Source organism: Nerophis ophidion, linkage group LG27 (genome assembly GCF_033978795.1).
Source record: "Nerophis ophidion isolate RoL-2023_Sa linkage group LG27, RoL_Noph_v1.0, whole genome shotgun sequence".
NCBI lineage: Eukaryota > Metazoa > Chordata > Actinopteri > Syngnathiformes > Syngnathidae > Nerophis > Nerophis ophidion.
In genome coordinates this window covers 24,095,144-24,106,693 of record NC_084637.1, presented here as the reverse complement: position 1 = coordinate 24,106,693, position 11,550 = coordinate 24,095,144, and the positions used below count along the sequence as shown (strand labels likewise).

General features: G+C 42.8%; 2 protein-coding genes across 3 annotated transcripts in view; one reads left to right on the top strand and one right to left on the bottom strand.

The window, feature by feature from the left end:
• The window catches only part of tfe3a (transcription factor binding to IGHM enhancer 3a), an 18,686-nt gene extending 11,201 nt beyond the window's left edge, over window positions 1-7,485 (bottom strand). The window contains exons 1-6 of one of the 2 annotated variants that reach the window (XM_061889771.1): window positions 7,047-7,485; window positions 2,958-3,056; window positions 2,789-2,833; window positions 2,564-2,720; window positions 2,341-2,493; window positions 2,163-2,261 (exon numbers count right to left, since the gene is read on the bottom strand). In XM_061889771.1, coding sequence (XP_061745755.1) covers window positions 2,163-2,261; window positions 2,341-2,493; window positions 2,564-2,720; window positions 2,789-2,833; window positions 2,958-3,056; window positions 7,047-7,162 — 669 coding nt within the window. In that variant the 5' untranslated portion in view covers window positions 7,163-7,485. The remainder of the gene's footprint in view (window positions 1-2,162; window positions 2,262-2,340; window positions 2,494-2,563; window positions 2,721-2,788; window positions 2,834-2,957; window positions 3,057-7,046) is intronic. The other variant, XM_061889772.1, reaches the window with a different exon arrangement.
• Window positions 1-11,550, top strand: part of pcsk1nl (proprotein convertase subtilisin/kexin type 1 inhibitor, like) — a 290,280-nt gene that overhangs the window by 75,458 nt on the left and 203,272 nt on the right. The gene's annotated exons all lie outside the window — the stretch shown is intronic.

Sequence of the window (11,550 nt, the reverse complement as noted above, 5' to 3'; positions counted from 1 at the left end):
CACACACACACAGACACACACTAGAGATTGTCCAATTATCGGGCATTTTGCATTTAGTTATACAGTATATCTTTTATCGCAATCGAGCTCTTGTCTTCCAAACTACATTAGCTTTTTTCCTACACTTCGCACGCTGCGGTTTATAAAACGGTGCAGCTAATTTGCGGATTTTTCGTCGCAATAATGAAAATAGTTAAATAAAACAAAAAACGGTCAAATACCCTGATAAAGGTGTGTTATCGTTTGTGCTATGGCGCCATATTTTGGACAAATTCACTCACTGCAGGAGCTAATTTTGTTGATTAAAATGCTTGTCTCACTTAATGTCAACGGTGTTCATTTTGACAGCAGTTTTTAATTTAGTTTTAGTCAATCTTTTGAATAAATGTATTTTTAGTCATTTAAGTTGATTTAGTCCTGTTTGTTCTCACGTAGTTTTCTCTAGTCTTTTAAATCTCAGCTAAATTCGATATTAGTCGACTAAAATTACAGTCAATTTGGTGGGCGGAAATATAAAGTATAAAGGATAAGGAATCTTTGAAGTTGTCTTACAACCGCTTTTTTTCAAGGTTACTGCAGAGCATCTCAAAAACTAAATTCACAACAAGACCTGCCCTAGTCAGGTGGGAATAAATAGGTCCTTGGCGATAACTAGGACAAACATTTTTAGTCAACAAAATGAATGCAGTGTCCTTCCATGTAGTGCTTTCGAACGGACATAGAAGTGCTGTTCCGTCTTTGAGCCATCCATAGCGTTTTTACTCGTATGGGTCCTTCATTCATCTCTCCTAGCAACATTTGTGAGTTTTACAATATAACTAAAACAGTTCTTACTTACTAAACCATCCCATGTGTGATGTCTGCAAGTGTTTTCATGCATATTTGAACATGATATCATTAGCTAATCAAATTAGCGTTGCTTCCTTTGGCTAATATGCGAACACGTTTACGAGTGTCTGTGTTAGCGTTCTTTTGGTATTGTTACACTTTGACAAATTCCTCAGTAAACTCACCAAAAGGTCACCGGGGAGTTATTGAGTCTGTTTAGCTGATTGGAGCGCTAGCTTCTGCAGCGAGTGATGACTTCTGTTTTGTTTGATTTTCCGTTTTACTGCCGTGTTACAGACACCGTTTGGAAACAATTAAGGTATGTAAATAAACACATATAATATCTTTCTGTTTAAATAACTCATTTCACAACGTATATACAGTGGGGCAAAAAAGTATTTAGTCAGCCACCGATTGTGCCATGACTCTTGGCTATATTATACAGCCCGCTAGCACCAAACCCCGCCCCCTTCTTTGTGCACCAGTTGAGGTGGGCGGGGTTGGGGCACATGTGTGTAATATAGCCAAGAGTCATGGATGCATTGGAATTCTGGGTAATTCTTATGTTGCGTTTATAATGTATTACAGAGACAATGTTTTCCAGAAATGTGTTTGGTGTGGGTTCACAGAGTGTGGCACATATTAGTAAGAGGGTTAAAGTTGTTTATATCACAACCATCAGTGTAAAAGGTATGGCTGTTGACCAAGTATGCATTGCAAAAAGAGATATGCATGCGTCCGACAGGCATGCAGGTAGCATGGTGTAATAGTGAGCGCAATGACATGTTTTAGAGCGGTGGTCCCCAACCACTGGGCCGCGGCCGCAGAATAATTATTTATTTTTTTATTTTAATTTTTTATATCACACTCAATTTTTTACTGCATGCCATTGGTAAGCGCAGGGGTGAGAAGAGGTTTTAAAATAATTAGTGCCTGCTTACTTTTACCGCATGCCTTGAATAAGCGCAGGAGTGAGAAGAGGTTTTAAATCAATTAGCGCCCCGGCGGCTATTCAAGGAAATACGGTAATCGGTATCGTCCCCAAAAAAAGAGATATCAGTGGATATCCAACACACAAAACGTGAAACAGTGGCGCCCCCGTGTGGCGTTACCGTCCAAAAAAAGAGATATCAGTGGATATCCAACACACAAAACGTGAGACAGTGGCACCCCCGTGTGGCGTTACCGTTCAAAAAAAGAGATATCAGTGGATATCCAACACACAAAACGTGAGACAGTGGCACCCCCGTGTGGCGTTACCGTTCAAAAAAAGAGATATCAGTGGATATCCAACACACAAAACGTGAGACAGTGGCGCCCCCGTGTGGCGTTACCGTGGTGGCGACATGCTGCGGCGAGTGGAGCAGCATCAGGAAGTCGTCATTGAGGCTGGACTCCATGCTGATGACGTCATCTATGATCGTCTCTTCCATCTGAAGGGAGCAATCAGAGGAGAGAGCGCAGCGAGGTCACATGACCGGTCTCGCGGTGGGCGGGGCTGCTAAGCAGTACCTCCACCTTGGGGCTGCTGAGCGCATGGCGGCCGGCGGAGTCGGGGCTTGGAGTGGAAAGGTTGCGGCTGGCGGAGGAGAGGTACTGCCGCACCTGCTGCTTCTGAGCCTGCTGGATGTGGTACCTGGTGGGGTTCTCCAGGTGGGTCTGCACCTGGAAGGTGGCGTGAGGTCAGCAGAGGTGCATTGTGGGAAAGAGGGCGGCTACAACAAGGGCTCCGTACCTTCAGCACCTCTACGGGCACTTGAGCGGGGGGCACGTTGGAGGCGGCGCTGACGCAGACGGGCGAGGAGAAGGCGGGCACACGCAGGAGCTGCTGCGCCTCCTTCTGCTCCTCCTGCAGCGCCTGCTGCCGCATCAGATCCTGGCGCAGCAGAACCCTGCCGGACATCAGCGTCAGTGAGGCCGCCGTCAGCGGGACGGAGGCGACGGAGGCGGCGGCGCTTACCTGGACGACATGGCCGCCGGCACGGAGGAAGAGGAGGGGTAGGTGCTGAGGAAATATCACATGACATCATTCCCTACGTGACGCTGGAATGGAGCACTAAGGCTCCATCAATGACATCATCATGGCCAATGCAGGTCAAAGGTCGGGGGGGATGGGGGGTGGGAGGTACCTGGTGCCGATGGGCTGGCTCTTGATCTGGTAGAAGGCGTCGCAGTCTGACGGCAACAGAGCGTCCACCTCGATGTCGGCCACGATGCCGGATTCAACCCTGCGCACACACGTGGCCAATCAGACGCCGCCTTGCTTTGCTGATGACGCCCGCAAGAAACATGTGACCACCGCGCTGATCCACGCCGTGCCGCCGTTAGTCATTACACACCTTCTTAAGAAAGGTAGGAAACCTGGATAGGGAGCTAGAACGTAGGTGTCCAACTCAAGGGCCGGATTTGGCCTGCTGCATCATTTAAAGTGGCCCAACACGTCATTTTATCGTGGCCCAGCACAAATGTACTTGATGTGGCCCACCACACCATTATAGGTTGCCCGCGATACCAATTTATGTGGCCTGCCACATCATTTATTGTGGCACAGCATGTCATTTCAAGTTGCCCGCCACATCCTTTAAGTTGCTTGTTACGTCATTTAATGTGGCTCACCACACCATTATAGGTTGCCCGCGATGTCATTTCACGTGGCCCGCCACATCATTTATAGTGGCACAATATGTGATTTGAAGTTGTCCGCCACATAATTTAAGTTGCTTGCTACGTCATTTAAGGTCGCCCACCACATACGTACTTGAGGTGGCCCACCACACCATTATAGGTTGCCCGCGACACCAATTTATGTGGCCTGCCACATCATTTATTGTGGCACAGCATGTCATTTCAAGTTGCCCGCCACATCCTTTAAGTTGCTTGTTACGTCATTTAATGTGGCTCACCACACCATTATAGGTTGCCCGCGATGTCATTTCAAGTGGCCCGCCACATCATTTATAGTGGCACAACATGTAATTTCAAGTTGCCCGCCACATCCTTTAAGTTGCTTGTTACGTCATTTAATGTGGCTCACCACACCATTATAGGTTGCCCGCGATGTCATTTCAAGTGGCCCGCCACATCATTTATAGTGGCACAACATGTAATTTCAAGTTGCCTGCCACATCATTTAAAGTTGCTCGCTACGTCGTTTAAGGTCGACCCCCACGTACGTACTTGATATGGCCCACCACCCCGTTATAGGTTGCCCGCGGTATCATTTTACGTTGCCCGCCACATCATTTATTGTGGCAAAAAATGTCATTTGAAGTTGCCAGCCACTTCATTTAAGTTGCTTGTTACATCATTTAAGGTGGACCACCACATACGTCAGTGATATGGCCCACCACACCATGGTATGTGGCCCGCGATGTCATTTTATGTGGCCCCCGACATGTCATTTTATGGCCACATCATTAATATGTCCCGCCACATCATTTAAGTTGCTTGTTACGTCATTTAAAGTGGACCACCACATACGTACTTGATGTGGACCACCACATACGTACTTGATGTGGCCCACCACGCCATTATTCATGGCCCGCGATGTCATTTTACGTGGCCCTGACATGTCATTTTATGGTGGCCAACCACACCATTATAGGTTGCCCGCGATGTCATTCATTTGGCCCGCCACGTCATTCATAGTGGCACAACATGTAATTTGAAGTTGCCCGCCACATCATTTAAAGTTGCTTGCTACGTCCTTTAAGGTCGCCCACCACATACGTACTTGATGTGGCCCACCACCCAATTATAGGTTGCCTGTGATATCATTTTACGTGGCCCGCCACATAATTTATTGTGGCAAAACATGTCATTTGAAGTTGCCCGCCACATCATTTAAGTTGCTTGTTTCATCATTTAAGGTGGACCACCACATACGTACTTGATGTGGCCCACCACACCATTGTATGTGGCCCGCGATGTCATTTTACTTGGCCCCCGAGATGTCATTTTATGGCCACATCATTAATATGTCCTGCCACATCAGTTAAATTGGCCCGCCACATCATTTAAGTTGCTTGTTACGTCATTTAAAGTGGACCACCACATACGTACTTGATGTGGCCCACCACACCATTATGTGTGGCCCGCTATGTCGTTTTATGTGGCCCCCGACACGACATTTTATGGTGGCCGACCACACCGTTATAGGTTGCCCGCGATGTCTTTTCATTTGGCCCGCCACATCATTTATAATGGCACAACATGTAATTTGAAGTTGCCCACCACGTCATTTAAAGTTGCTTGCTACGTCATTTAAGGTCGCCCACCACATATGTACTTGATGTGGCCCACCACCCCATTATAGGTTGCCCGCGATATCATTTATGTGGCCCGCCACATCATTTATTGTGGCAAAACATGTCATTTGTGGAGGGGGTCCGGTCCGTTCCGGTGGCCATGTACTGCTTGCCTGTGTATCGGCTGGGGACATCTCTGCGCTGCTGATCCGCCTCCGCTTGGGATGGTTTCCTGCTGGCTCCGCTGTGAACGGGACTCTCGCTGCTGTGTTGGATCCGCTTTGGACTGGACTCTCGCGACTGTGTTGGATCCATTATGGATTGAACTTTCACAGTATCATGTTAGACCCGCTCGACATCCATTGCTTTCCTCCTCTCCAAGGTTCTCATAGTCGTCATTGTCACCGACGTCCCACTGGGTCATTATTGTCACCGATGTCCCACTGGGTGTGAGTTTTCCTTGCCCTTATGTGGGCCTACCGAGGATGTCGTAGTGGTTTGTGCAGCCCTTTGAGACACTAGTGATTTAGGGCTATACAAGTAAACATTGATTGATTGATTGACATTTGAAGTTGCCCGCCACATCATTTAAGTTGCTTGTTTCATCATTTAAGGTGGACCACCACATACGTACTTGATGTGGCCCACCACACCATTATATGTGGCCCGCGATGTCATTTTACTTGGCCCCCGACACGTAATTTTATGGTCACATCATTAATATGTCCTGCCACATCAGTTAAATCATTTAAATGGCCGGCCACAAAATTTAACGTGGCCTGCAATATAATTTTGTGGCCCGACACATCATTTAACGTGGCCCGACACATCATTTAATGTGGCCCGACACATCATTAATGTGTCCTGCCATATCAGTTAAAGTGGCCCGACATCATTTATGTGGCCCTTGATGTCATTTATGTGGCCCGCCACATCACTAATGTGTCCTGCCACATCAGTTAAATTGGCCTGTCGTATATATATATATATATATATATATATATATATATATATATATATATATATATATATATATATATATATATATATATATATATATATATATATATATATATATATATATATATATATATATATATATATATATATATATATATATATATATATATATATATATACATTTATATATATATATACACATATCCATCCATTTTCTACCGCTTGTCCCTTTTGGGGTCTATGGGGGTGCTGGAGCCTATTTCAGCTGAATATAATATATATGTATAATGTACTGTATGTATAAATCTGTGCATTAAATGTATACATCTATATTCACTGTTACAATTGGCCCTCTTAGGGCAGTCATTAATGCAAAATGACCCGCAATAAAAATGAGATTGACGCTCCTGAACCAGTTTATGAGAGAGCGCCGCCCTGCTGGTCACTGACAAATATTTGACGTCGCTTTCTTTTGCAGTCTGTTCTTAAGCTCCGCCCCCTCCAGCCTAAAACGTGTAAAAAAAATCAGAGAGGAATTCTGCGCGTGTGCTTTTCTGCTGAGTCATTTCCTCATTTCCGCGTCACCATGGAGACCCCCACCCTCATGCCTCGTTCAATGACAGTAAGAAAATAGGCAAGTTTCCCTTTTTTGACAGCGAAAACATCGCCGTTTAAAAGGAAACAGAAAATATATGTGCACGTTTAGCTGTTGATTGACTTCACACAATAAACGTGTGTGTGTGCTAGTTAATCTGACTCATTCCTGTAAAATGCAAAGAGGCTCTGGGGTCAAAGGCCAGAGAGTATAAATCTGCATGCAGTCCTAAACGTCACACTGATAGACAGAGAATGACCTATGACCTTCCTCTTCATCATTATTTCGTCACTTTAATTCGACGTTTAATCCGTGTTTTGATTATCAGTGAGATAAAGACATCAGTGTAACTGAGCAGCCTTCGAAAAAGAAAGTGGATCAAAAAGGGGAGAATAAAAAGGATAACGGTGACTCACTGCAGCACATTAAGACTTTCCGCCGCGTCCAGGATGACGAAGACGGTCTGCGGCTGCAGAACTCCGGTCTCGGGCTCCAGCATGCTGGTGTTCGGGTCGGGACCGACAGAAGACATTTCCCCGGCGGTACCGTGGGACCCAAGAGGCAATTTGGTGGATGTCTAGCGTGAGAAGCTCAGCGGTGTTTCTGATTTCCCAGCAGCATCAAACATACCACAGGGAGCTCCCAGTGTAGAAACGCAACACGCGATTAATCCCGTCTGATTTACTTAAATTTAAATGCTCAGGAAACGCCAGAAAGAAGCCGGTAATAAATCATAAGTGGATTTTACACATCGTTTTACAGGTTTTATCCGTCATATGGTCTATTTGTTTAACGAGAAGCTGATTCTAGGCTGGATTTCTATTCAAGGAGGGCGGGGCTACCGGTAAAGGCTGATCACCTAGCAGCCAATAGGATCGCAGGGTCTACCCCTAACAGCCAATCAGCGAGCTGCCGCTGTCCTCCCGTCCGCCATCTTGTTTGTTTTCGTCTTTCTGAAAGTAGACCTGTCGGGGAAAGTCCAGGATGACGTCATCCTGATCGACTGATCGAAAGGGACAGCTCACGTGACCAATGAGCAAGCCGCAAAGCGCGTAGGAGGCGTGGCCAGATGTTTGTTTTTCAGTCACTGTCGTAAAAACATGAACACGATAACTTTTTTTGAATTATAAATTGAGGTGAGGAAAATAAGGACAAGATATATTACATACCCAATTATTCCCAAAATTAAAGAAAAACTATTTAATTATTAATGTATTACACCCTTCAAAGGATTTTTGGAAATTTAAAGGCCTACTGAAATGAGATTTTCTTATTTAAACGGGGATAGCAGGTCCATTCTATGTGTCATAATTGATCATTTTGCGATATTGCCATATTTTTGCTGAAAGGATTTAGTAGAGAACATCCACGATAAAGTTCGCAACTTTCGGTGTTAAGAGAAAAGCCCTGCCTCTACCGGAAGTCGCAGACGATGACGTCACATGTTTGATGGCTCCTCACATATTCACATTGTTTTTAATGGGAGCCTCCAACAAAAAGTGCTATTCGGACAGAGGAAACGACAATTTCCCCATTAATTTGAGCGAGGATGAAAGATTCATGTTTGAGGATATTGATAGCAAAGAGCTAGAAAAAAAAAAGAAAAGAAAAAAAAAAGTAAAAAAAAAAAAACGTGATTGCATTGGGACGGATTCCGATGTTTTTAGACACATTTACTAGGATAATTCTGGGGAATCCCTTATCTTTCTATTGTGTTGCTAGTGTTTTAGTGAGTTTAATAGTACCTTATAGTCGGAAGGGTGTCTCCACGGGTGTGTTGACGCGCAGTGTCTCAAGGGAGTCGACGGCAGCTATGGACGGCACAAGCTCAGCTTTTCTCCGGTAAGAACTGACTTTTTAACCACAATTTTCTCACCGAAACCTGCCGGTTGACAAGTGGTCGGGATCCATGTTCTCTTGACCGCGCTCTGATCCATAGGAAAGTTTCACCTCCGTGAATTTTAAACAAGGAATCACCGTGTGTTTGTGTGGCTAAAGGCTAAAGCTTCCCAACTCCATATTTCTACTTTGACTTCTCCAATATTAATTGAAAAAATTGCAAAAGATTCAGCAACACAGATGTCCAACAAACTGTATAATTATGCCGTTAAAGCAGACGACTTTTAGCTGTGTGTGTGCGCAGCGCTCATACTTTCTAAAAACCCGTGACGTCTTGCGTACACGTCATCATTACACGACGTTTCGAAGACGAAACTCCCGGGAAATTTAAAATTGTAATTTAGTAAACTAAAAAGGCCGTATTGGCATGTGTTGCAATGTTAATATTTCATCATTGATATATAAACTATCAGACTGCGTGGTGGGTAGTAGTGGCTTTCAGTAGGCCTTTAAAGGCCAGTTTATAATTTCCTGTTATACAGTATACCAGGCAGTCTTGCACTAAAGGAGGACTATGTTATTGTGTACTTTATTACTCTAGTATACTCTGGACTGAAGCTGTGTGCCTTCATTGTTTTTGTAGCTGTTGTTTTGAATCATGTTTAAAAAAATAAAGAATAATGCACTTTCTTAGACTTAGACTTTGTGAAAGTCAAAGTATAGTATTTCCTATAGTTGCAGTGGGTATCAGGATTATCTCAGGCAGAGCATGTCCCAAATTCCAAGCTGCTGTTTTGAGGCATGTTAAAAACAATAATGCACTTTGTGACTTCAATAATAAATATGGCAGTGCCTTGTTGGCCACTTTTTTCCACAATTTGAGTTAAAGTGGTTCTCTTATTTTGTAAAACTTTCTTACATTGTTTAATGCATCCAGCAGGGCATCACCAAAAAATTAGGCATAATATTGTGTTAATTCCACAACCATATATATCGGTATCGGTTGATATCGGAATCGGTAATTATCAATATCGGAATATCGGCAAAAAAGCCATTATCGGACATCTCTAATTGAAACTTTTATTTTAGCAAAAGTTTTTCTACATAAATGTCGATTTCTGAAAGTAAAACTTACATTTTCTAATCGGCTTAATAGTTCAAAATTATCGATTAAATCTTGGCCAATGGTTCAGAGTACAAAAGCCCTTAAATTGATATCTTTATTAAAAAAAATAAAGTCACTTAATTTTGCCCTTTTTGTCGTGATGAATTTTTTATTTTATCAAATTGTTTATTATTTTTAATACTGCATTTGCTTTTATTTGTTTTCCTTGATATTTTTGTTAAACTTATAATTTGTTCAACCTGATGTCTAAATTAAAATGGCCTTGATTGATTGATTGCTTAAATGAATTATTGACTGACTGAAACTTTTATTAGTAGATTGCACAGTACAGTACATATTCCGTACAATTGACCACTAAATGGTAACACCCCAATAAGTTGTTCAACTTGTTTAAGTCGGGGTCCACGTTAATCAATTCATGGTATGTCGGGGTCCATGTGGATGTATGTTTGTTGTTCAATAAAAACAAAAACAAAACAAAAAATAAAACAAAAAAACAAATTTTTAAAATGTGTTTTAATATTTCTTTGTAACTTGCACTTCATTGCACCGTTTGTACATTTTTGTTTGAATTAAAGGCCTACTGAAACCCACTACTAGCGACCATGCAGTCTGATAGTTTATATATCAATGATGAAATATTAACATTGCAACACATGCCAATACGGCCTTTTTAGTTTACTAAATGGCAATTTTAAATTTCCCGCGAAGTATCCTGTTGAAAACGTCAGTATAATAACGCGTGCTTGTGACGTCACCAGTGGTAGTGGACATGTTCTCCCAGCACCGATCACGGCTAAAAGTACTCTTTTTTTATCGCATAACTACACACTATTGTGAACATCCGTGTTGCTGAATCTTTTGCAATTTCTTCAATTAATAATGGAGACATCAAAGAAGAAAGATGTTGGTGGAAAGCGGTGTATTGCAGCCAGCTGAAGCAACACAAACACAGCCGGTGTTTCTTTGTTTGTTGTGAAGCTTTAATATGGAACAGAGCGGTCAAGCGAACATGGTTCGCGACCACATGTCAACCGGCAGGTTTCGGTGAGAAAATTGTGGTAATAAGTCGGCTCTTACCGTAAACATGAGCGGAGCTTGTGTCGTTCCTCCTGCAGCTGTCAAAGAGGCACCTGCGACTTTCTTGGCTCCTCCATGGCTTCCGTCAGAGACACTGGCAGTCACCACACCCCTCCGACTTTTACGTATGACTATATAATCTCACTAAAACACTAGTAACACAATAAGCAGACATAGATTTTTCCAGAATTATCCTTGTAAATGTGTCCAATAACATCTGCATCGCTCCCACTGCCCTCGTCTTTTTTTTTCTTCTAGTCCTTCATTCTGACTTTCCTCATCCACAAATCTTTCATCCTTGCTCAAATTAATGGGGAAATTGTCGCTTTCTCGGTCCGAATCGCTCTAGCTGCTGGTGGCTATGATAGTAAACGATGTGAGGATGTGAGGATGTGAGGAGCTCTACAACCAGTGACGTTACGCGCACATCGTCTGCGACTTCCGGTACAGGCAAGGCTTTTTTATTAGCGACCAAAAGTTGCGAACTTTATTGTGGATGTTCTCTACTAAATCCTTTCAGCAAAAATATTGCAAAATCGCAAGTATGACACATAGAATGGACCTGCTATCCCCTTTTAAATAAGAAAATCTCATTTCATTAGGCCTTTAAACTTATATTGAATTTTTTTAAATTCTGATTTGTATATTTAATGTACTGTACATATATTATGTAAATATTACGTACTGTATATATGTTGTATTTTATATTGCTTTTAGTCTGTTTCATACCTGCATTGTCCTTTCTATCTTTTCCATCATGAGCTACTGTTTGGAACAATTTCTCTTGTGGATCATTAAAGTTTGTCCAAGTCTAATTTTCAATCACACTTTATTTTAGTTTACTTAAAGGCCTACTGAAACCCACTACTACCGAC